Genomic DNA, 25,309 nt, shown 5'->3' on the forward strand with positions numbered 1-25,309 from the left:
TGAAGGCTGGGATCCCCTGTCCATCCAAAGCCTGTCATTCAGCACAGACTGGTGACTCCATGGCCTTCTCGCTCGTGTCCGCAATGCAGCCAGCCTTCCAGGCCCACCCCAGTGTGACCTCCGCAGCCTTCTGCACAGCGGGGCAGGGTCCTCCGCTTGTGTCTTTCCGGACAGTCGTGGCCGCTCCCTCCCTGGCCTTCAGCGGGGTGGTGGTGGGGGGCTACCCACTCGGGGCATCTTCTGATGTCAAACTAACCTGCAGCCCCCCGCGCCCCCACCCGCACCCCTTGGAGGCAGAAGCCGATTCGCTCTGGTCGCGGCAGCGTGGGGGCCGAGAAGGGCAGCTCATCGGACAAACACGGGAAACTGAGGCCAGGGAGGGCGTGGCCGGGGCCTGGCCGGGCGGCGCGAGCTGGGCTGGCGGCCCATCCCGGCCCCGGCCCCGGCCCCCGCCCTCGCGGTCCGGGTTGGGGCGCCGGGCGGCGGAGGCGGATGTGGGCGGGCGGCCGGGCGGGGCGCGCGGGGCGGGGACGGGGCGGGCCGGCGGCGGCGGGACGGAGCGGCGGCAGCCGGCCCAGCGCGCGCGCAGCAGGCACCGGAGGACGCGAGCCGCGGCCGCGCACGAGTCCCGGGCCCGGCGCGAGGCCCGCCCGACAGCGCCCGCCGCCGGCCCGCGCCGCCCAGCCCGTCCCCGGCCCGGCCCGCGGGGATGCGGAGCGGCGGGCGCCGGAGGCCGCGGCCCGGCTAGGCCCGCGCTCGCCCGGACGCGGCGCCCGGTGAGTCCCGCCCGCCGCCGCTGCCGCCGGGGCCCGGATTTCCTCCCCGCGCCGCCGCTTTGTTCCCGGCCGGCGGGGCCGGGGCGCGGGCCGCGCAGCCGGAATGGAGGCGCGGGAGCAGGAAGTGGCCGAGCGCGGCCTGGGTGGGGAGGGCGCGGGCCGGGCGGGCCGGGGGTGCGGGCCGGCCCTGGCCTCCCTCTTGACCTTGGAGAAGCGGCCCGCCGGCCCGCGAGGTCCGGGCCGGGGCGGAGGGGCGCGGCCGGGACGGGCCGGGGTCGGGACCGCCCCTGCGGTGGGGGCTCCTAGGGCGCTCTCTGGGCGCCTGGCCAGCGCTGCCCGGTGCACCGGAGGCGCTCAGGGGCCTTAGGAAAAGAAGCTGGCCCCAGCCTTCGTTCAAGTTTATGGGTGGGCCCTTGGAAGGAGACCTCATCTTCCCACAGATAAAAAGTTATCCGCGGCGCCCAGGCCAGTCCACAAAGGAGGATTCACTAAACCCTCCGGGCCTGAAACTGCTCCCTGACCTGGGTGGGCTCTGGAGGTGCTGCCCACCCAGCTGGAGGTTGGAGCCTGGAGGGGTGGCTGAGTCTTGGTTCCCAGATGAAGGGGTTTTGGATGGAGTGGGGGCATGGACCTGTGCTCTAGGGCCTAGGACTCCTGCCTTCTCTCCTGGGGCCCTGCCTGGCTCCAGGCCGCCCCTGACTGCCCTGAGTCTCTGCTCCAATTGAAGGGTGGGTGTTTGGGTGAGGGCTTGGTTCCCTGCTCCAGCAACTGAACATACAGTTTACAAACCAGTGTTTTGGGGGGCAGAGCACAGATTATTTTTGAAAAAGTTGTGATTTTAATAATAATAGCTGTCATATGGTTATGGTAAAGGCACTCAGCCCAGAGGCGGCAGGAAACAGGTCCCCTTGGTCCTGCCAGTCCTGTGCAGAGAGAGGGAGAGGCAGGCCGGGTGCTGGGTTGCTGTGTACGTGTCTGTGCAGATGCATACCATCCTGTGTGTGTTCTCAGATATATTTTTACACATGGGTTCTGGACAGCTGTCTGACTCTGTCAGCAGCAGGCCCTGCTTAGGCCCTGGTGGGGGGTAGGGGGACAATCAGAGGTCTTTGAGTCGGACCCTCTGCCTCCGGGCCACGCCCACGCAAGTGTCACCAGAGAGCCCCTGTGCCCAACATGCTGGGGCTCAAAGCCCCATCTCGGGCGGTATCTTCCCGTTAAGACCCATGGGTCTGCTGAGCGCATTGGCACTTTCTGGACAAAGCCTGTCTCCCCTGTCCTGCCATCAGATACAAGGCAGCTAGTGGGATCTAACCGCTGTTCTATACTTAGCCTCAGATAATCAGTGCAAAGCACCTTTTTCTGGGTGCCCAGCTCCTGCCTCAGGAGGCCAGTGAAGTGGGCTTAGGTGGCTTAAGGAAGACCCATATTGGGATCTATTCCAGGGGCTCTCAGGAGTCTCCACCCGGCCGGGGGGTCCCAGAGAGCAGTCTGTCCAGGTTTGCCCTCTAGAGTGCCTGTCTGGAAGGGTAAACAGGACTGGGATGCCTAGAATGGGTGATGTGGGACCTGGGTTTTGAGGGATGCCTAGGAGTTTATCCAGCAGGGGAGCCATGGGGAGGGCCATACAAGATGAATGGCTAAGTGTCTGCTCAAGAGAGGGCTACTGCTGGGCCACTGTGGGGCGTGTGTCCGTCCTGTGTTTGTGTAGTGCCCCCCCACCCCATTTGTTGCCTCCTGAATGCTGTAATTATGGGTCTGTAACCACCCTGGACTGGGTGCTCCTTACAGACCGGACCCGTCTGAGCCTCTCTTTGTCCCCAGCGCCCAGCGCTGAGCCTGGCAAAACCAGAGGTGCCTGGTCTGCATTGGCCAAATGAATGAAGGAGATTCAGGCTGGCGGGGGTACTGTGGTTTAGGAGGGGCCTGGGGTTTCTGGGCGGGAGGTCACATTACCCTGGAGGTCTCGCGCTGCGCCAGCCGCCACATTCTGGCCCTGCCTTCTTTTTTTTTTCTTTTTTTCTTTTTCTTTTTCTGAAGCTGGAAACGGGGAGAGACAGTCAGACAGACTCCTGCATGCGCCCGACCGGGATCCACCCGGCACACCCACCAGGGGGCGACACTCTGCCCACCAGGGGGCAATGCTCTGCCCCTCCGGGGGGTCGCTCTGTTGCGACTAGAGCCAGAGCCACTCTAGCGCCTGGGGCAGAGGCCAAGGAGCCATCCCCAGCGCCCGGGCCATCTTTGCTCCAATGGAGCCTCGCTGCGGGAGGGGAAGAGAGAGACAGAGAGGAGGGAGAGGTGTAGGGGTGGAGAAGCAAATGGGCGCTTCTCCTGTGTGCCCTGGCCAGGAATTGAACCTGGGACTTCTACATGCCAGGCCGACGCTCTACCACTGAGCCAACCGGCCAGGGCCTGGCCCTGCCTTCTTCGTGTTTGCGTCCCTCCCCTTTTCCAGTGTGGGTCAGGAAGGAAGGAACCTGTGCCCTGCCCCGGGGACCCCAACCAGTAGGTGGGGAACACTATGGATAGGGAAAAAAGGCATCTTCAACAGGGGGGCGGGGAGGTCGTGTGCCTTGGGCTGAAGCAGTCAGGGGCTGCCTGGAAGAGGTGGCATTTGCTGGTTCAGCAGGTTAGGGAGGCTGGGATATGCTGGGAGGGCCTTTTGGAAATGGGAGTGATGGGCACAAAGGCCAGGGGAAAGTCAGTATGGGTAGGCGAGGGGCACAGGGAGCTCTGAGGGCCTAAGATCCAGATGGGCAGAGAGGCCGGGCCCAGGAGGCAGTGCAGTAACACGAACTTTCCATCAGGTGTCTGGGCAGGAAGAGAGTGAGGGGCAGAAGCTGAGGGGTGGCCGTGATTCTGAGGGCTGTTTTCGGGTGGGCTGCAGGGGACCCAGGCCAAGACCCCTGGTGTGGCGGGTCTCCTGGGCTCACCGCTGGGTCAGAGGAGTGGCCGCTAGCCGACACAGCCTCACACTTCTCTTTGCTGCCCCCAGAGGCTGTGGGCACTGCTGGGCTTGGGGAGCCCCTACCGAGAGAGGAGGACTGTGAGCAACCAGCGGCACCATGAACGACGTGGCCATCGTGAAGGAGGGCTGGTTGCACAAACGAGGTCAGTGTCCGCGGGGCGGGGCCTGGGCTGAGGGTCCGAGGCGGGCCTGCAGCCTTCCCCTCAGGTGGTGGGTGCTTTGGCAGCCAGGGTGGCTTGGAGCCCAAGCCTGCTGGAGAGGAGGGGAGGGGCCTCCCCACAGCTCCTGGGCCAGCCCCCGTGAGCGTCCTGGGCACCCTCTCTCCCGTGGTATCAAGGCACAGCCTTCCAGGACCCCCCCGGGTGAGGGGATGTGGAGGCTCCAGGCCTGAGGCCTGAGGTCTGGCACGGGGCTGGCAATGGAGTGGCCGTATGGCGAGGCCCTGTTGGTGGGGACCTCCATGGCCACTTCCCTCCCCACGTTCCTGGAAGGCAGTGAGGACGCTGGGGCCCGTCCAAGGCCTGGCTCACTGGTGGCCCAGGGCACTGCCTGAGGGCTCTTGAGGGCAGGGCAGGGCAGGGCAGCGTGGTCTGGCCCAGTGCCTGCCTTGTGCCTGGGCTGTGGGAGGACTCACCCACCCAGGGGCTGGGACCCGGGCTGTGTTCGGGCTGCATCCTGGTGTCCGCCAGCCTCCCCTGTGCTCACTCACGTGGCCCTGCGCCGAGGGAGGCACTCGGGCAGGAGCTGTGGCGATGAGAGCTGAGACCTCGGGCCCCTCACCATCCAGCCCTGCCCACGGCCCCCTGCCACACCGCCCCCTGGCGCCCGGGGACGGGCAGTAAGGGGCAGGCCTTCCATCTAGATGCCCTGGGCGAGTCACGCTCTCCTGCCCCAGGATGGAGGTTGGCCAGCCAGGCCCCCTCATCTCCTCAGCTTTCAGACCTGTTCCCTCCCAGAGTGCTGGTGACCCCACCTGGGGGCTCCCCCTCACGCTTGCCCTCCGGCAGGTTGTGTGAGGGTGTCCCTCTCCCCACCCCAGGATCCCGCAGGCTGTGGGACGGGGAACCTCAGACCCTGACGGAGAAGACAGGGACGTGTGACAGCAGCGGGTGTCATGGGGCTGGGTTTTGTGGGATGCGTAGGAGCTCCCCAGGAGTACAGGGAGGCTGCAGCAGCTGGGGGTGGGCCCTGACGGAGAAAACAGGGACGTGTGGCTACAACGGGTGTCATGGGGCTGGGTTTTGTGGGATGCGTAGGAGCTCCCCAGGAGTACAGGGAGGCTGCAGCAGCTGGGGGTGGGAGGCAGGAGAATGATGTAAATGACTTTGGGGCTGCAGAGCTCAAAGGGGGGGTGGTTCAAGGATGTGGTCAGCTGTGTGGTTTTAGAGCTCGCTTGGGCAGCTGTAGGGAGGACAGTACGCTGGCCCTTGAGACGGAAGGGAGGAGGCTGCAGGGGCCTGCAGTCCGTGGGGAGCTCGTCTCCCGGCTTCCTCCAAGGCCTGCAGCACCTACCTGCCTTTTCAGTCCCCTCCCTAAGGCGTGCCCTCTCCTTGTTTCCTGGGGGTCCTGCTTCCTGGGCTGCCCCCCGCCCCAGGTCCTGCTCTGTCTGCCCCACCTCACAGCCCTCTCAGGGTTCGGGACCCCACTGGACACGCTGGCCCTGGTCTTCCCTCCTGTGCCTGGCGGCACGGAAACACCCAGACTCAGCACCTCCTAGCCTTGGCAGACATTTGTTGACTGAATGTTAGATTAGGAACTGGTCCAGGCTATGCCTGGGCCCCAGGGCTTCCAGGGCCCCTACACCCATCCCTGGGCCGTCCCCCAGCCAGCCAGCCTCCGTCAGGCGGGCCCTTGTGACACCTGCCTGACTTTAGGTGGCTAGATGTCATGAGTGCCTTCTGAGGCGGGTGGGGGGAGGGCGTCAGGCCTGAGGGACGTCCTGATTCGGACACCTGGTCATGTGTCTTTCTCCAGCGGCAGGTCCATTGGGCTCGCTGGGCCTTGGTGTTCCCATCTGTGTAATGGGAGCGGTGGCAGGGAAGGCCGGGAGTAGAGAATGTGGTTTGTGGGGACCTACCTCAGGGTGCACCCAGGCCCCATGGCCTCCAGGTCAGGAGAGGGCGCTGTGGCCCCGCCGTGGGTACTCTTCCTCCTGCAGCCCAGCTGTGTGCCATCTCGGCCAGTGTGTAGGGTAGTGGGCGGAGGGCGCGGGAGGGGACCAGGCTGGTGCAGGTGGTTGTCCCACTCCACCTGGGCCCCACGTCCCACCTATCCTGCCTGCCCCGCTCACTGAGGATGGCCTGTCCTTGTGGGCACCCCTCATTGCTCCCTGCTCCCCATTCCTGGGGTTCTCTGGGACCCCGGGGGTCACAGGATCTTTCTGCTGTCCCCAGCCAGCTGCCTGCCCCCCAGACTCTGCCACTGTCATGTTCTCTGCTGTCCTCTCACCCACCCTTTGGCTGGTTTGTTCCCCACAAACATTTGGGCTCTTCCGTGTGCTGGACTTTGGGGTGACCCGGTGAGAGGGCAGAGGTCACAGGGTGGGGAGTGGGTGGTTTTTGGTGAGTTGTTGGGGGAAGCAGGATGATCCCCAATGTGGGGTTGGCGGTACAGGGTGCCGTTAGGCAGGAGAGGAATGCAGGTTTTCTTTGGGGGCTGTGTGCTGGCCTTGGACAGAGGCAGGAGGCAGGTCCCCCGCAGGTGTGAGCCCCACTCCGCAGACAGGCCGGGGCGGCCGGGCGGCCGGGCAGGCTGGCTGTCTGAGCCTAGGGCGGCCCTCGCCACGTGTCCTTGTCTCACCCAGCCTTTCCAGAAGGGCCCGCTTCCCTGCCACCCCCTCTGAGAAGCCGTCCAGAGCTACCCTGTGTCACGTCTTCCTCCTCCAGCTCCTGGCTGACCCCGCTGCCCGGCCCAGTGCCTCTCGGGAAGCGGCTGGAGGAGGAAGACGAGGCCTCCTGGGGGGTAGCTGTGGGGTGGAGTGGAGGGGCCTGTGGGCTGGGAGGGGTCCTCGTTCTGACCTGGGGGTGGGCAGAGGTCCCCAAGAGCAACCCTGGTGTGAGTCTTCATCCCCTGCCCCTGGTGCCCAGGCCTGCCCAGAGTCAGATCCGGAGCATGAGCAGAGGTGAGGGAACTGTGACTGTCTTTCAGGGCGTAGCCCCCAGCCCTGCAGACCCCGGAGCCCTGCCCCGTGCCCCTCCTCCTCCGTGGCCCTGTAGGTTAAGATGCTGCTGTGGACGAGGGACTGCACCTGTCCTTTCTGCGTCCAGCCTGGGTCCTGGCACATAACAAGTGACTGCCTCCAGGAACCCTGTGGGCAGTGTGGAGAGGTGGGGTGGCTGGTCCCATACAGGGCAGGCCCCCGGGTCTTGGCCTCTCCCACCTTTTGGGGCACTGGGCACCCATCTCTGGGGAGTGACCTGGGGGTCATGTTCTGGGGGTCCTAACACCATGTGCTTTAGGCCAGAGCATCAGTGGGGGGCACAGGTCAAGTTCTAAGCCTGCACTGACCTGTGAGACCCAGGCAAGCCCTCTGGGCCTCACTGTCCCCCGTGTGTCCAGCAGGGAGCTGGACCCCAGGAAAAGTTAGCCCAAGCTGCTAAAGGCTCAGCAAGCCTTGAGGTTGTTGTGGGGCAGGTGGGCAGATGTCCCTTGTGGGCGTGGACATCCTGAGCCCCGATGTCCCTTGTGGGCGTGAACATCCCGAGCCCCGAAAGGTTGTCCCCAGTATGGGCAGACTACTTGTGCAAGAGCTGGATGCCCAGAGTGGTGGGGACAGCCTGCATGACGGTGGACATCCTGAGTGGTGGGGACAGCCTGCATGATGGTGGACATCCTGAGTGGTGGGGACAGCCTGCATGACGGTGGACATCCTGAGTGGCGGGGACACCCTGCATGACGGTGGACATCCTGAGTGGCGGGGACAGCCTGCATGACGGTGGACATCCTGAGTGGCGGGGACGCCCTGCATGACGGTGGACATCCTGAGTGGCGGGGACACCCTGCATGACGGTGGACATCCTGAGTGGCGGGGACGCCCTGCATGACGGTGGACATCCTGAGTGGCGGGGACACCCTGCATGACGGTGGACATCCTGAGTGGCGGGGACGCCCTGCATGACGGTGGACATCCTGAGTGGCGGGGACGCCCTGCATGACGGTGGACATCCTGAGTGGCGGGGACAGCCTGCATGACGGTGGACATCCTGAGTGGTGGGGACGCCCTGCATGACGGTGGACACCCTGAGTGGCGGGCAGTGCAGCTCAGCTCCAGCCATCGGTACCGAGTGCTGATGGGCTGATGGGGTTGCTGAAAAATTCGCATTTTCAAAGATTTGGTCTATTTTGTTTACACTTTCCTGATTTTTGGAGGTTGACAGTTTAAAAAACCAACCCTACTCCATCCAGGGTGTAGGTCTGGCTGAACTTGACCTCTGGCCTTTGTTGTTGTTTTTAGTTTGTTTCTGGGATTTTTTTAGTTTTTATTTTTGTTTTTTTGTATTTTTGTATTTTTCCGAAGTGAGATGTGGGGAGGCAGACAGACTCCCGCATGCACCCGACCAGGATCCACCCAGCATGCCCACCAGGGGGTGATGCTCTGCCCATCTGGGGCGTTAGCTCCTGAGGTGGAGGCCATGGAGCCGTCCTCAGCACCCGGGCCAACTTTGCTCCAATGGAGCCTCAGCTGCGGGAGGGGAAGAGAGAGACAGAGAGGAAGGAGAGGGGGAGGGGGGAGAAGCAGATGGGCGCTTCTTCTGTGTGCCCAGGTGGGTATTGAACCCAAGACTTCCACACGCTGGGCCGATGTTCTACCACTGAGCCAACCGGCCAGGGCCTAACCTTCGGTTTTGTCCTCAGACAGTGCTTGGGGCTGAGGCTATGGCCTGACTTTGCGCGGTTTTGGGGCGTGCCCTGAAGTCTGCCCATCTGCCCGTCTGCCCACTTTCTATTATGCCAGGGTCCCACTCTCAGAGCCCGTGGTTGAGACAGGCTGACCGGACCAGGCGAGCCAGGATGGAGGGCAGCTAGACGCAGGGACACGGGGTGAAGGAAGGGGCCGAAGGCCTTGGAGAACAGGCCTGGGCAGGCGGCGGGGTGTGGGCCTCAGGCACCTGGGCTCACGCAGGCTGGCTGCTGGCCTGGAGGGACCTGGCCTAGGAGTGGGGCCGCCTGTCCTCACTGGGCCCTGATCTGACAGGCCAGGGTTCAGGGACGGGGTCTGGATGAGCCACTTGTGGGAGTGGAGTCCCCCTGCCCCTGGGCCCTGCCTGGAAGTGGCCACCTGTGGTCTGCTGGGCATCTGCACTGTGTGTGTCCGTGCCTCAGTTTACCTTCACCCCCAGGAGCTGCTCCGGGCAGGGAGGATCTGAGCCCATGGAGCTCAGGGGGTCTCAGGCTGTGCTGTGCCCCCTGCCCTGAAGCCGTTCCTGGCACAGGCCCTCCCCCAGCTCTAGGCCAGAGCGGAGACCCCTTGCCACCCTGCTGAGCTGGTCCCCGGCGTCCTGGGGCCCCTCCCACCCGCCTCCCTCACTGGCGGCTGGACCTGCTTCTCACCTTGTGTGGCCCTGAGATGGGGAGACAGCGGTTCCACATCGCTGACGTGAGCCCCGCTCCACCCTGGTCCAGGGGTCCCTGAGGAGTCTGGGGGGTGGGCATGGACTGTGCAGCCTGGACCCTCTCCGGCAGAGACACACCAGGGAAGGAGGCCTGTGGAGGCTGTTGAACCCACTTCTGAGCACAAGCTGCTGTGAAGGCCCCCAGGGGCTAATGTCGGTGCCACGCGGGTGCCGCCTGTGCCCTGCCTGTGTGAGGGCCCAGCAGGGCGCTGAGGGGGCAGGCTGCTGTCGCCCTGGCTGTCAGGTAAGGGACAGCCTCGGGTCTCGTCCTGGCCCCGCCTCTGTGGCTGAGGTTGCGGTCTCGGCAGCCCCCTCGGTTCTCGGGGGCAGCCCGTAAAATGCCCCACATCCAGAACTGCCCCCAGAGGTCGGCCCTTGCAGGGCGGCCAGGGCCACCGCGGGAGCAGGTGCCGGGCCTCTGCTCGAAGGACAGCGCCTGGGAGAGTGGGCACCTGTCCCTGCAGGCGGGCCCCTGGGCCGGCTGGCGGTCTGCGTCGGGCTGCGTTTCCTGTTTTGTGAGTGTGTTGAGTTATCCCTTCAAAACAAACAACAAAAGAAGAAGCTTCAGCCTCTCCCTGGGGAAGGGGAAGGCAAGGAGATGCTGCCCGCCCCAGCCCTGGTCCCTGGACCAGTACCTGGAGGTGGCCCGGGGGAGCCCTCTGGGCACAGCTGCCCTGTAGGCTCGATGCGGGGGGAGGTCGTGGAAGGGGAGGGCTCAGAGTCCTGGGTGGCACAGCCCCTGCTGACATCCCACTCACCTTGGGCAGTAGAGTGTGTGTTGTGCAGAAGGGAAACTGAGGCCCGGGCCGAGAAGGGGCGGGAAGGGAGTGCGTGGTCCCGGCCCCATGCCCGGGCTGCCCACCCCCGGCACTCTGCGGCCCTGCAGGGTGGCATCCGCCCAGTTCCTAGAAGGGCTGTGAGGGCAAGGGCAGGCGCTGGCCTGGGGCCGCTGCTGTCCCCTCTGCCCAGGCACCCCGGCCCGGTGTGGGCCCAGCACTCTCCCTGAGTGCCGGCCTGGCCCCACTGCTGTCCCCTCTGCCCAGGCACACCCGGCCCGGTGTGGGCCCAGCACTCTCCCTGATTGCCGGCCTGGCCCTGCTGCCGTCCCCTCTGCCCAGGCACCCCCGGCCTGCTGTGGGCCCAGCACTCTCCCTGAGTGCCGGCCTGGCCCCACTGCTGTCCCCTCTGCCCAGGCACACCCGGCCCGCTGTGGGCCCAGCACTCTCCCTGAGTGCCGGCCTGGCCTGGCCCCGCTGCTGTCCCCTCTGCCCAGGCACCCCCGGCCCGCTGTGGGCCCAGCACTCTCCCTGAGTGCCGGCCTGGCCCCGCTGCTGTCCCCTCTGCCCAGGCACACCGGCCTGCTGTGGGCCCAGCGCTCTCCCTGAGTGCCCGCCGCCTGGCCCTGCCGCTGTCCCCTCTGCCCAGGCACCCCCGGCCCGCTGTGGGCTAGCGCTCTCCCTGAATGCCCGCCTGGCCCCGCCGCTGTCCCCTCTGCCCAGGCACACCGGCCCGGTGTGGGCCCAGCGCTCTCCCTGAGTGCCGGCCTGTAACGGAAGCCGCTGGCTGTCTCTGTGCTCGTTCCCGGGGCCATGGCTCCTGCCCACACACTGTGCCCACCCCGGCCCGGCCTTGCAGCCCCACCAGAAGGCCCCTCAGTCCAGACCCGGTCCTGGGCAGGTTGGCAGAGGGCAGTGGGGTTGCAGGCTAGGGGTGGGTCAGCTCCCAGGAGTGCGCCCCCCCCCAGCCCTTCACAGCCTCTCCTTCTGCCTTCAAGGGCAGTGCTTTTATTTATTCTTTTAGCAAGAGTCAGAGACAGGAAGAGAGAGAGAGACGAGAAGCATCAACTCGTAGTTGTGGCACTTTAGTTGTGCATTGATTGCTTCACCTATGTGCTTTAGCTGGGGGGGGGGGGCTCCAGTCCCTGCTCTCGCCGGCGAGTGGGATCATGTCAGGGAGCCTGCCCTCAAGCCGGTGACCATGGGGTTTCCCAGGTCGGTGCTGCCCCATCCGCTGCACCACCAGGGGCAGCTCTTGAATGTCAGACGTCACAGGGCTGCAGCTCAGAATGGGGAATGGATGTGGGGCTTCGGGGAGGAAGCCCGGTGGGCTGGGACTGCAGCGCCTCATCTTCTTCCCGGGGGTCCCGCCGGCCCGGGGGCCTCGGCTGGTGGCCCCATCGGTGGTGGCGGTGGCGGTGGTGGTGGTAGTGGGGGGGTCTTGGAGCACTGAAGGATGCCTTTGGTGGGGTCCCAGGGCACAGACCCACGTGAGGGAGCCTTGGTGAAGGGCTGGGTTTCATGGCCAGCTTGAGTTTGGGGGCATGAGGGGCGAGGCCAGGGTGGGTGTGGTCAGGGACATGAGATGACAGGCTTGGAAGGTGAGGGGACCCAGCCCACCACCATGTCACAGAAGGGAAGGGGTCAAGGGAGAGAATGTCCCGCTGCATCGCGGCTCTGAGTCAGGGCAGGAAGAACTAAGCGGGCTGCTGTGAGGTGCAGGCCCTGACTCCAGAGGACGGAGGTCCCTCCTGGCCTGGCCCCCTCCACGCAGGGGCTGCTTTTTCCTGGGGGTGTCAGGAATTGAGATGCAGGGGACGTGTTTCCAGCTCTGAGGGGGGGGGTCTGGGCGTGCCCAGCACCCATGGGGACTTGCCCATGTCACCGTCCTGGGGCCACCAGAGCCCCGGGAGGAGCCCACGGGCACCCCTGCTGCCCTTTCCAAGAGGCGTGTCTGCAGGGAGAGCTCAGCATCCTGGCACGTGCCCCTGCCCTCTCCTCCTCCGTCCACACTGGCCTGGCGTACGTGCCCTGTCCCCATGTGGACCCTGAGTGGTGTCCTAGAAGGCTCAGTCCCGAGGGTTCACCCGACACACGGGGTGGGTGTGGCCCCTCTCGCCCCGGCCCCGGCTCTGGGACTGTGGTGGGCAGTCTGTGGTCTCGCGCGTCCTGTTGTGGGGGACACACGGGGGGCCCCGCCTGGCACGGGCAGAGGGGCCCCTGGAGGTGACCCCTGACCAGCGGGCGGCGATCGATGGGCTGCTGTCAGCTGGGCCGTGTGCTCGCTGTGCTGGGGGAGGTAAATGGGCGCCCGGCAGCTGGCGGCGATGGCTGTGTCGTCGGCGGGGGCCGAGCGGCCCCGCTGTCAGCTGGCGGCGCTCCCCGGGCCTGCTGGGGCTTGCTTCGCTGTGGAGAAACAGCTCGGTGCCGCCTGGCACCCTGCCAGCGCCTGCCGCCACCACCGCCGCTGCGGCAAAGTGTTTATCCAGCAGTTTCCCCGAGAGCTGGGGACTTGCAGAGAAGTCGCAGAGCCCAGGGCGTGGCGGCTGCGTGGCCGAGGAGGCCCAGGTGCCGTGGGCCATGGGCCAGGGGAGGCCGTGTGTGGCGTGCTGTCCCCAGGCTCCCCGGAGCTCACGGTCCCAGCCCAGTCTGCGGACTTGGGGGCTGACTCCGGCGGAGCCCAGGACGCATGCGTGGCTGTCCTGCTCCCAAGCCCTGGCCATGTGGCCCACTGGGGTGATGCGGGCTGTGGCGGGACGAGGCTGCTGACGATGGGTCCCCTCCCTCAGGAGTCCTGAGGTCCCTTGGGATTGAGATGACCAGGGTAGTGGAGGGGACCTCTGGTGGAGGGCACACGGGGACCCTGAGGAGGTGGAGCAGCCCTGGTTGAACACAGGAACCTGGCAAATCTGCACGCCCCCAACCCGACCAGGGCAACTGCCTCCTGGGACCTGGAGTCCTTGCTGTGGGTGGGCTGCTTTGGGGGTTGAGGTACAAGGGGCACAGTCCCCTCCCTGGTGGCTGGGCAGCATGAGGTCAGCTGTGCTGTCCCTCCCCGGCCCACCCCAGCCCAGGACTGGGCTTCTGAGAGAAGCCCGAGGAGGGACTGAGTTCCTGCCCATCCTGCCTGGCCGCTGCCTGGCTGGCAGTCCTCGGGCTGGGGTGGGCACCAGAGCGCCATCCCCGGTCAGCCATGGCTGCAGTGTGCTTGTTGGCAGCAGTGATGGGGGCTGGTCGCAGGGCTGCGCTGAGGCCCTCCCTGTGCGGGCTCCCTGTGTGGTCTGCAGTGTTTGCACGGGTGGGATTGGGGGCCCTTCCTGTGTCCTGGGCTGAGTGTTGGGTGTGGGGGGCAGCGATGCAGGAGGCAGACCTTGGGCCTATGCATCGGCCAGTTCCCGCTGCCCACCAGAGTACCCGGAGGTCACCCTGGTTGTGGGCAGGTGTGTGGCCTTGGGGAAGCTGCGGGGACCCTGTTTAGGCAGCGGCATCCCGAGGGCAGACCCCGGTTTGTTCCCTGCCCCTGTCTGTGCCCAGAGTGTGGGCTCCACGCCTTCTACTGGCAGCACTGCGGGCCCCTCCCCCCGTCCACAGGGCCCCAGGCAGGTGCTGGCCCAGGGGGCGGCCACCTCCTCCACTGCCCCATTCTGTGTCCTCTAGGCCTGGGAGTGGGCGGGGCCCGCTGCCCACCTGGGGTCCCATCTGGGCTGAACTCATTCAGACACAGGCCCTGAGTGACCCCCTCCCTGCACCTCTGGGGCGGGGCATCGGAGACACCGAAGGAAGGGTCGGTGTCTCAGAGCTCTGCCCCTGACCTCTCAGCACCCCCAGGGTCCCCACAGCTCCTGCAGGGCTCTGTGCTAGACAGTGAGGGTCGGGGGCCAAGCCAGGCCCTGTTCCCCTGGGTGTCACCTGGCTCCTTGGCTTGGCTGGGTGGGGTGTGGGTGGGTCAGCGTGGGCAGTGGGCCCGGGGGCTGCTGAAGGGCCCAGCAGGCTCCTGGCCCATCTCCCTGGACACCTTCGCACAGCTGAACCGGGTAGGGTCCCTGTCCTCTCTTTAGCCTCTTTCTGTGAAAGCCCCTCTCCCCACTCCCCAGCTCTGGATTCCAGAACCTGCCCAGCCCCGGGGGTGGCTTGTGGGGTACAAGCAGGTGGAGGGTAGGGGCAGGGTCATGCGGCTGAGGGGGTCCTGGCTGCCCGACCAGTAGAGTGGGGACACTGAGGCCCGTCCGGGTGTGGGTCTCACCGAGCGCGGGTGACAGCGAATGCCAGCTGCACGTGCCCGTGTGGCACTGGGGGCCGTGCTGGGCACTGTGGGGGCCGGCACAGTTGGCACGTGGAGATGGATTTGCGGGCTGCTGGGGGGGGTGCGCTCGTCACTCTCCCTGCGCAGCGAGTGTCCCGGCGAGCGGCAGCTGGCGGGATGGCAGGCACTCCATCAGGGGCCCGCTGCTCCAGACTGCGCGCAGGCGGGTGGGAGTGCGCGGCAGGCGGCCGCTCCGCACGGGGGCAGGCGCACACACCCGGGGCTTGCTCTGCTCCAGCCCACCCGTGGCACCGTGGGGAAGGGGGACTAGGCGGCTGGCGATGCCTCGTGGGGCTGGACCATGGCCGTCTGTCCCCAGGGGCTCGCTCTGCTCCAGCCCACCCGTGGCACCGTGGGGAAGGGGGACTAGGCGGCTGGCGGTGCCTCGTGGGGCTGGACCGTGGCCGTCTGTCCCCAGGGGCTCGCTCTGCTCCAGCCCACCCGTGGCACCGTGGGGAAGGGGGACTAGGCGGCTGGCGGTGCCTTGTGGGGCTGGACCGTGGCCGTCTGTCCCCAGGGGCTCAGAGGGCAGGCCTGGGTGGAGACCTTGCGCAGTGCTGTTGGGGTGGGGCAGGTGAGCTGCCTGGGATCTGGGCCTGGTGGCGAACGCCCCCACTCCTGGAGTCAGAGACACGGCCTAGGGATCGGGTCGGCTCTGGGGAAGGGCGTTGGGGGTGGCTGGAGCCCTCATCTCTCCAGCTTCTCCCCGGTCATGGAGAGTGAGTGAGTGCCCTGGGAGGCCATTCCCAGGGGCACCTTGGTTGGAAGGTGGGGGTGGGGAGGACTGGACCAGGCGGTGGGTCGTCTGGGTGGGGTCTTTGCTCCAGTCCCGGGCTTAGCGTGGCCCAGAGCTCAGGGACCTCAGCCCCCTCCCCGCCTGCCCGCTGGTTCTGACTGCTCTGAGGAAGTAGCTGCCTCATTAGTAAGTTCTGCGCTGTTGTTCAAACTCCTTGCTTGGCAAAATGTAAATGAAACGTTTTTTCTGGGTGTCAGTATGAAAAATGACAGTCGCTCGAATATCACAGAGGACATCTGGTCGGTGCTCTGGGAACGCCTGTTCACGGCTGATGTCGCAAAACTTGGGGGGAACTTGGCCCTGTACCTGGGGGACTGGCAGGTGGGCTGTGGGGTCCAGGGCCGCAGGTGTGGGCTCGAGGACCAATGGCTGTCACCGGGTCTGCCTTCCCTGCGGTGCCCACGGCAGTGCTCTGGGCCCCGGGATGGTGAGTGTGGTTCAATGGGTGTTGGGGGCTGTCCCGAGTGCCCAGCCAGGGGGTGAGCTGTCGGTGGGCCTGTGTCTGCCGCGCAAGCCGGGTCTGAGTTTGGTGCCGTCCTTTTGGCTGGGGGTCAGCTGTGGCGAGCTGCCCGCTTGCCATTGTCACTGCAGTCACTGTTTTAGCCAACACATGGCCAGGTGGGGAGAGTTCTTGGCCCTGAAGCCCCCAGTAGGTGGCTAGAACTAGGGCTGGAGCTGTTGCTGGTGCCTGCTGGGAAATACTACTGACTTGGTACCACCTCCTTCAGGAAGGCCCTCTGGATTGGGCCAGCTTCCTGTCAGTTGTGCCCTTCCCCCCTGGTCCAGGTGCCCACCTGGCCCCTTTCCAACACAGGCGAGGGTGGGGTCTTCCCTCCCGCTCCTGCGGGAACTGGGGTCAGTGCTCGCATATTTGGGCATCCTGGGTGTGTCTGGCCTGGTACAACCAGCTGCCTGTGTGCTGCGGGGCTGGGGTCTCCTGGGGGAGGGAAGCAGGGTCCAGCAGCGATAGCCCCGCTCGCCTCTGTGTCCTTAGGGGAGTACATCAAGACCTGGCGGCCCCGCTACTTCCTGCTCAAGAATGACGGCACCTTCATCGGCTACAAGGAGCGGCCGCAGGACCTGGAGCAGCGCGAGTCCCCTCTCAACAACTTCTCCGTGGCACGTAAGTGAGCCTGTGGCCACCCTGTGTGGGAACCGGGTGCTGGGCCAGCCCTGCCTGGGCAGCAGCCCCTACATGGATGTCCCCCTGGGCCTCTGGGGTCAGCCGGCCACCCTGTGTGGGAACCGGGTGCTGGGCCAGCCCTGCCTGGGCAGCAGCCCCTACATGGATGTCCCCCTTGGCCTCTGGGGTCAGCCGGCCACCCTGTGTGGGAACCGGGTGCTGGGCCAGCCCTGCCTGGGCAGCAGCCCCTACATGGATGTTCCCCTGGGCCTCTGGGGTCAGCCGGCCACCCTGTGTGGGAACCAGGTGCTGGGCCAGCCCTGCCTGGGCAGCAGCCCCTACATGGATGTCCCCCTGGGCCTCTGGGGTCAGCCGGCCACCCTGTGTGGGAACCGGGTGCTGGACCAGTCCAGGCTGGGCAGTGCTGGCTCTGAGTCACCTCAGGGACCCGTCCGTGGAGTGGTCCATGGTGTTCTTGCTCTAGAGGGCGGGAGGCCTGGCTGAGTGGGGGCAGAGTCCAGCCTGGGGCAGCTGGTGGAAACCAGGACCTGGTCAGGGGCAGGGTGAGTGTGCATGAGGGACACCCAGTTTCCTGGAACCTTTGTCATGCCAGGCAGAGCCTGTGGCTGTGTCCTTGAAAGTTGTCAGAGGCCCTGGCCCCCCTGTGGAGCTGTTTACTTTTTCCTGTCAACTGGGGTGGGGGAGAGGGGGACATGCCTGGTCTGGGAAAGCTTGCAAAGCTGGGTAAACTAGCTCACATGAGGGGAGACCCAGGAGGCCGACGCCTCCATCCTGGCATCCTCGTGACTATGTGGGAGGCTGTGGCTGGGCTGGGAGCTTCCAGGCTCTGAAGGAAGCTGGACCTGGGCCAGGGCTGCATTGCTGGGGGACGAGACCCCTTGGGAGTGCTCCCAGGCCAAGTACACTAGGATGGGGAGGCCCAGAGGCCCCAGGCAGGGGGACTGCCTGTGCAGTGGGGAGGGGCTGGGGCTCCCGCCAAGGGTCAGAGCTGTGCTGGCCCGGGAGGGGGTGGTGCTGGGGTCTCCATGAGCATGGGCTTCTCTCGGGGATAGGTTCAGTGGTCAGGGACGAATAGCCGAGCCCTGGGATGGCATCTGGGTGCCTGAGCCCCAAGAGCACATGGTGCTCTGCAACAGAGACTGAGAAGGCCCGTGATGGCACAGGCCACTCTATACACAGCTCCAAGTTCCCTCCTGGCCCTGGGCCTGGCAGACTCTCCCTTGTGCTTGGCTGAGCTTGGCGGGGCCCCTCCTATTGCCAGGTCCAGACGCCGGGATGTCCCTGCACGGGCCCCACGCCCCTCCTGCCTCAGGCTGGGCCAGAATCCAGCCTGGGAGCCCACAGCACGCCCCGCTCATTCAAGCTTCTCTCGGCCCTGACATCCCCTCAGTTCCTTGGCACTGGGTGTGCCTGTGCTCCAGGTGTGCGTGTGCTCCAGGTGTGCGTGTGTTCCGGGTGTGCCTGTGCTCCGCGTGTGCCCTGCTCCATGTGTGCCTGTGCCTCAGGTGTGCCTACGCTCAAGGTGTTCATGCTCCAGATGTGTGCGTGCTCCGGGTGTGCATGTGCTCTGGGTGTGCCTGTGCTCTGGGTGTGCATATGTTCTGGGTGTACACGTTCCGGGTGTGTATGTGCTCCGGTGTGCCCATGCTCTGGGTGTGCGTGCTCCGGGCGTGCATGTGCTCCAGGTGTGCATGTATTCTGGGTGTACATGCTCTGAGCATGCGTGTGCCCATGCTCTGGGTGTGCCCATGCTTGTACATGCTCCAGGTGTGCCTGTGATCGAGGTGTGTCTGTGCTCAAGGTCGGCCTGGGTGGTGGAGGTAGCATCAGTCGGCGTTCATGTCTTCCAGCTGACTCCAGGCCAGGCAGCCTCCACCTGGGATTGGCCCTGTGAGGAGGGGGCAGTGTGGCTGGCAGTGGGCAAGCTGCTTTCCCGCAAGGCCCCACCCAGTGGGCCCCCCTATGCTTCTCCCCTGCGGCCTCGTGTGCGGCAGGGGCTCAGAGACTGCAGGGACTCTGGGAAGGCCTGTTGTGGGGTGGGCTTGCCCGGCCGACACCAGGCAGGGGCAGTCCGCATCACCGGTGTCTGAGTGGGAACGGGGTCCCAGCCCCACTCTGAAGGGAGGGGACTGAGGCATGGAGCAGGGATGGGACAGGGCTTCCCAGGACCGGGTGGTGGGGTCTGGGGCATGTGCCCAGGCTGTTCACCTGCGGCCACACCCCCAGAATGCCAGCTGATGAAGACGGAGCGGCCGCGGCCCAACACCTTCATCATCCGATGCTTGCAGTGGACCACGGTCATCGAGCGCACCTTCCACGTGGAGACGCCCGAAGAACGGTGGGTGGGGGGTGCGCGGAGTGGGCAGGCGGGTGCCGGTGCCCTCAGTGCTCCTGGCTGCCTCGCTTCCCAGGGCTCCCAGGCCTTGGTGGGGAGGGCATGCAGTCCTTCTGGGGCTGGCAGCCTCTTCGGGGCTCTCTCTGGGGCTGCTGAGCTGGGTAAGGCTCCAGGCCTGGGCAGGGCTGGGGGCCTCAGCTGACTGCCCTGCAGGGAGGAGTGGACAACCGCCATCCAGACAGTGGCCGATGGGCTCAAGAGGCAGGAGGAGGAGATGATGGACTTCCGGTCGGGCTCGCCCAGTGACAACTCGGGGGCTGAGGAGATGGAGGTGTCCCTGGCCAAGCCCAAGCACCGTGTGGTGAGCCCGCCCCCCACCTCTTCAGGGGCCTCGTGGCCACAGGTTCCCAGCGGGCTGGCCCCAGAGGGCCTTGGTGCTCTGGGACCGCCTCCCACCCAGCTCCGTTCCTGGGCTGCTCCCTGGAGACGGCACAGTCCGACCACCAGCAACCCTGTGTCAGAATGAGGCAGGGACGCTGGGGTTCCAGAGCCCTGGGCACTGTTGCTCCAACCACCCCCCTGAACCCCATGCTCTGAGCTGAGGTTCAGAGCCCCATGTTCCCCCACGAGCCCTGGACCCCACCCTGTGCCAGCCCCGAGGATGGCCATGGTGGTGACCCCGGAACCCGTGACCCCACCTGCTACCCCCTCAGACCATGAATGAGTTTGAATACCTGAAGCTGCTGGGCAAAGGCACCTTTGGCAAGGTGATCCTGGTGAAGGAGAAGGCCACAGGCCGCTACTACGCCATGAAGATCCTCAAGAAGGAGGTCATCGTGGCCAAGGTTGGCACCAGCCGGGGGGGGGGCAGGGGTGTGGGGCGGGGGGTGTGGGGCGGGGGGCGGGCGCTCACCGGCCTCTCTTCCAGGACGAGGTGGCACACACGCTCACGGAGAACCGCGTCCTGCAGAACTCTCGGCACCCCTTCCTGACGGTGAGTGGTCCCTGGGGTCCCCCGGCCCCCGGGCGGAACCTGGCCCTCCTGTGACCAGCATGCTCACGGGAGCCAGGGGCGGGTCAGGCAGGTGCTCACCAGCCTGAGTCTGAGGAAGGACTTCCTGTGCCCCCGGGAGATGGGGAACTTCCTGGGCTGCAGCACTCGGGCGGCAGTGGGCAGACCTCCGAGGGGTCGGGGTGGAGGTGCCCGGCACAGGCCCGGGGGCTGTGCTCGCTGCCCCCAGGGACACTCAGCCTAGGAGGACGTGTGGGAAATCTGAGTCTTCGGGAACGAGGAATGGGCAGGAAGCTGGTGTGCCAGGCTAGGCCAGCTCCTGGACAGCATGGGTGGGTCGGGACTCAGGCCCTGGGCAGTGGGGCCCGGCCTCCAGGGTCTTGCTGGGCCACACTCAGCTGACCCAGCTCCCAGTCCAGGGCCCCCAGGCCCTGTTCCCTCTGCTTAGCGCACAGAGTTTGTCTCTTGTTTGCACTTTCTGGGAAGGGCTCAGCTCCAGCCACCTGACTAGGTCCAGGGCCAGCACTGTGGGCAGGAGTCGGACACTGGGCCCATCGTTTAAAAGCAAGACTGCGTGTGGTCTGAGATGGGAAGCCGGTGGGCCGCTGTGCCTGGGAGACACGTGTTCCCCTTGTCAGGGGCTAAGGTTGGCCCTGCTGGGGAGCCTGCAGATTCGCAGAATGTGTCAGCTCTGATATGCCAGCTCCCTGAGCCCTGACCGGGTCCCCACGCTGCTCATCTTCCGAGCCTGGCCTGTGGAGCAGCGTTGTGTCAGGTGGCACCCCTGCCTGGATCAGGGGGCCATGGTTCCAGCCTGTGTCCCTTACAGGCCCTGAAGTACTCCTTCCAGACCCACGACCGCCTCTGCTTTGTCATGGAGTATGCCAACGGTGGCGAGGTAGGGCTTCCTAGTGGGGGGGTGACCTTCTCTGAGCCTTGGGGTCCCTCCCAGTGCAGCGACGGTGTACCACCCCTGCGTGTACCACCGCGAGGCTCCCAGCCCTCCCCCAGGGCTGGGGTTCAGGCCTGTCCGCGCCCCCTGCTCTGTGAACGGGCTTCGGTGACCAAGGCTCAGGCTACCCCGCTCCGCAGCTCTTCTTCCACCTGTCCCGGGAACGGGTGTTCCCCGAGGACCGGGCCCGCTTCTACGGCGCCGAGATTGTGTCTGCTCTGGACTACCTGCACTCGGAGAAGAACGTGGTCTACCGCGATCTCAAGGTGGGTGGGGCTGTGGGCGGGACCACCGGTGGTGGGGGTGGGGCCTGGGGCTGTGGGCGGGGCCGCAGGGGTGGAGTGGGGCCTGGGGCTGTGGGCCGGGGATGCTGACCAGAGGTTTGACCCCACAGCTGGAGAATCTGATGCTGGACAAGGACGGGCACATCAAGATCACCGACTTCGGGCTGTGCAAGGAGGGCATCAAGGATGGGGCCACCATGAAGACCTTCTGCGGGACCCCCGAGTACCTGGCCCCAGAGGTGCGCCTGCTGCCTGCATATGCACACCCTCCCCCCAGCCTGAGTCCCGGTGACCTGTGACCGTGCCTCGTGTCCCCTCAGGTGCTGGAGGACAATGATTACGGCCGTGCGGTGGACTGGTGGGGGCTGGGCGTGGTCATGTACGAGATGATGTGCGGCCGGCTGCCCTTCTACAACCAGGACCACGAGAAGCTTTTTGAGCTCATCCTCATGGAGGAGATCCGTTTCCCGCGCACGCTCAGCCCCGAGGCCAAGGCCCTGCTGTCCGGGCTGCTCAAGAAAGACCCCAAGCAGAGGTGAGCCACCCCCACTGCTTTCCAGGGCACCTGCGGGCCAGACGGGTCCCTGGAACCCGACCTTGTGGCCCCTCAAACCTGCTCTGGAAGACCCCACCCTACCAGCAATGCCCTCCCGCCCAGTGCTTTGTACCTGCTGGGGTGCAGCTGGAGGGCTGAGCGGCCCCACACTGCCCCTGGCCCCACACTGCCCCTGGCCCACACTGTCCCTGGCCCACACTGCCCCTGGCCCACACTGTCCCTGGCCCACACTGCCCCTGGCCCACACTGCCCCTGGCCCCACACTGCCCCTGGCCCACACTGTCCCTGGCCCCACACTGTCCCCGGCCCACACTGCCCCCGGCCCACACTGTCCCCGGCCCACACTGCCCCCGGCCCCCGCTGCCCCTGGCCCACGCTGTCCCTGGCCCCACACTGCCCCTGGCCCACACTGCCCCTGGCCCCACACTGCCCCCGGCCCCCGCTGTCCCCGGCCCCCGCTGTCCCCGGCCCCCGCTGCCCCCGGCCCCCGCTGCCCCCGGCCCCCGCTGCCCCTGGCCCACGCTGTCCCCGGCCCCACACTGCCCCCGGCCCCACACTGCCCCTGACCCACACTGCCCCTGGCCCACACTGTCCCGCGCTGTCTGGCAGCCCAGCCTCCCCCAGCAGAGGGACCTGGGGGTGGCCTGAGCCCTGGCCGCAGGTGGGGCGCCGTCACTGTGGCCTCCGTCCCCTGCAGGCTTGGAGGCGGCTCTGAGGACGCCAAGGAGATCATGCAGCACCGCTTCTTTGCGAGCATCGTGTGGCAGGATGTGTACGAGAAGAAGGTGCACACCCACTCTCCCTCTCACACCTGTGTGCTCCTGCCCACTCACAGCCACATCCTCATCCACCTGTCCACACAGACGTCTTCACATCCACCTGCTCACCTGCACACACTCACACACACTGGGTCACACTTTCCCAGGCCTCAGAGGCTGCACCCGGTTTCCTCCTGTTGCTCTGGCTGCCCGTGAACTGGCGGGGTCCCTGTTCTCTCCCGGGAGGAGCTGTGTGTACCTGCAGACTCCTGCAAGTGACGCCCTGTCAGGTCTGGCCATCAGGGTTCCCTTCCCTGGTCCTGCAGGCTGGTGGTTGACTGGGGGCACTACCCTGTTGTCCCAGTTCCTCCCCTTGTCTGACCTCAGTCCTTCATGCTGCAGGGAGGGCCCAGCCTGCCCTCTGGGCTGCGGAAATGGGACAGCACCTGCCTGTCTAGCTCGTGAGGAGGGCCTCTCAGGAGCAAGTCCGCTGCTTTCCGCTCACATCCCTCTGCCCTTCACCCTCTCGGGGACTCTAGGAGCCCCAGGCCCTGGTCCAGGCTGGTGTGGTGGCCCGACAGGCTCAGGAGGGCAGGTGTGCTGGACACCCTGTCACCGAGCACACTCAGCTCTGTCTCCAGCCCATCCCTCCCCTGCAGGCCCACACCAAGCCACCAATGGCTGGCTGGGAGACACTGTTCTCACTGCAACACAGGGCACCCACCCCCACCCAGCTTCTTGCCCCCAGGCCTCCTGCCTCATGGCCCTGCCCTCCGAAGGCTTGACTCCTGCCCAGCTTTGACCAAAGACTCCCAGTTCACGAGGGGCGGCCACAGCAGGCCAGGGGCTGGGGGACATTGGGGAGTACACATCCCTTTACAGTTACCCTTATGTCCTGGGTCACGGTGAGTCCTTTCTGCAGCCAGACTCAGCCAGGCCACACTGTGGTCACTGAGCCGTGCATGAGGCTGGGTGGGAAGTTGCAGGGAGGCCCCAGGAGCTGTGTGTGGTCTGGGGGACATATCAGGGTGAGACCTGGACAGAGCGGACTCCCTTGTGCCCTAGGGCCCCTGGTTGGGGCTGGCATGGCTGGGCATGAGCACTGGCCTCCTAGGGCTGCGGTGGGTCCCCTGCAGGCCTGGCTGCCCCGTGGGCCCAATGCGTGGGAATGCCACTCAGCAGCTCAGGTGGGCTGAGGGGCCATGGGGATGTGACTGTGCCGCCCTTATGAAGGATCCCAGTGGAAACCCCCAGCAGCCAGGCCGGGTGGGTTGGTCAGGGGGCGGTGTGGGTGGCCCCTGGTGGGGAAGCCCACCCTGCACACCACCTTCCTGGTGTGTAAGAAAAACAGAAAGGGAAATGAGAAAGCTAGGAAAAAGAAAAGTGAACTTCTCCCCTTAGTGGGTAGGGGTCTTGGGGAAGAGGTTCGGCAGCGCTGGCACGCACTACCACCTGTCACCTGTAGGGGCCACTGTGAGCAGGGCTCAGCCTGCATTGGTGGAGCCTCTTTCCTGGAGCTCTCTGGGTGGGTGGCTTGTACCACCGGAGTCAGTGCACTGGGCTCCGTCCCCTGGGGCAGTGGTCAGGGTGGGTGGGCTGGGTGGTGCAGAACCGGCCTCTAACCTGCCCACTACCTCCCCCCCAGCTCAGTCCACCCTTCAAGCCCCAGGTCACGTCGGAGACTGACACCAGGTATTTTGACGAGGAGTTCACAGCCCAGATGATCACCATTACGCCGCCTGACCAAGGTGAGGGGCCCACAGCTGCCCTCCCAGGGAGGCCCGTGGGACTCAGCTTAAATTGGAAAGGTCCCCTCTGGAGGGTGGTGGTGAAGGCAGGAGGGCCGCTGGACTCTGCCCCAGGTCTGAGCTGTGCCTCCTGCCTGCCCACAGATGACAACATGGAGTGCGTGGACAGCGAGCGGAGGCCCCACTTCCCACAGTTCTCCTACTCGGCCAGCGGCACGGCCTGAGGAGGGCCAGTCGGGGGTGCTGGCGGACGCCGCGTGGGCAGCCACACGCCCAGCCCAGCTCTGTGGAGGGGAGAAGCCCGCACGGAAGCGTGGACTGAATGCTCTTCTGTCTGGATGCGCCTGGAGCCGCCGCTCCTGCGAGATGGATGGTGACTCGCCGCGGGCGGGGCTACTGGCTCCGGAGGAAGGCTGGCCTACGGTTTCCTTAATTTATTTCCTCCAGTTCTCCAGACGTGGCCTCGGCCTTCAGACGGTGAGAGTCACGTAGGAAACGCTGAGGACTTCTGCAGCCACGTGCAATTGGGGGTCCGGGTGGGCCCTGCCTGCCGCTCCTCAGTCCCTCCTGCCAGCTATCCTTGGCTGTCCCCTGTCCCCGCCCAGCCCAGAGGCACCAGAAGCAACCCAGCTGTGGCATGCTGGCCCGGCCCAGCCCCCTCTCCCTCGGGCGGGGGCACTCGGCAGCCCCAGCACGACAGTCCGAGGACAGTGGCCCCTGAGATGGGCCTGGGCTGGGGCTCCCCTCTCAAGACAGGAGCAGGTTAAAGCCCGTTGCTGTGTATTTTGCTGTCCCTGTGCATTTGGGGGGGGTGTCTAATCTTAGAGAAGAAAGCCCCTCTCTCCCGCCCCCCTCCTTCCCTTCGGGATGTCTCACCCCAATGGCTTCCCCGGTAGCACCAGTCCCGATAGAAGCTTCACTGTCCCGCTGCCCTGCCCGCGCCCTGGAGGGACCGTCACTGTGTCCTCGCCTCAGCCAGACACGGCGCTGCACCATGGCGTTTTTTTACATTCAACTTTAGTATTTTTACTATTATGAGACTTTCCCTCCGAATTCCTCAATAAAAATGGCTTTTCAACTTTGTGGCTTGTTTTGCTTGGGGGCACCCCATCCTTCTGGCCCTGGGGCCCCAGGGCAGCTTCTCAGGGAAGATGTCCCACCCTAGCTCCCACAGGACTTGCAGGAGGGGGTGGCCCTGGCTGCCCCTGTCTTCACTGGCTTCACCCTGCCCCATGCCCATGGGCCACCTGACTAGCAGAAAGGACCCCGCAGGACCCAGAGTGCAC

General features: G+C 65.7%; 1 protein-coding gene across 1 annotated transcript; it reads left to right on the forward strand.

Annotated features, from left to right (window-relative positions):
• Nucleotides 1–527: 527 nt before the first annotated feature.
• On the forward strand, nt 528–25,104 carry AKT1 (AKT serine/threonine kinase 1). Its single transcript, XM_066274554.1, has 14 exons — nt 528–776; nt 3,775–3,890; nt 16,229–16,357; nt 18,605–18,716; nt 18,927–19,074; nt 19,427–19,558; nt 19,642–19,707; nt 20,555–20,623; nt 20,818–20,943; nt 21,072–21,200; nt 21,282–21,496; nt 22,215–22,302; nt 23,921–24,023; nt 24,168–25,104. The coding sequence occupies exons 2-14, from the start codon at nt 3,845–3,847 to the stop codon at nt 24,245–24,247; spliced, it is 1,443 nt and encodes a 480-aa protein (XP_066130651.1). The 5' UTR covers nt 528–776; nt 3,775–3,844; the 3' UTR covers nt 24,248–25,104.
• Nucleotides 25,105–25,309: the final 205 nt, after the last annotated feature.

The sequence above is a fragment of the Saccopteryx bilineata genome, chromosome 4 (assembly GCF_036850765.1).
Source record: "Saccopteryx bilineata isolate mSacBil1 chromosome 4, mSacBil1_pri_phased_curated, whole genome shotgun sequence".
Taxonomy (NCBI): Eukaryota; Metazoa; Chordata; class Mammalia; order Chiroptera; family Emballonuridae; genus Saccopteryx; species Saccopteryx bilineata.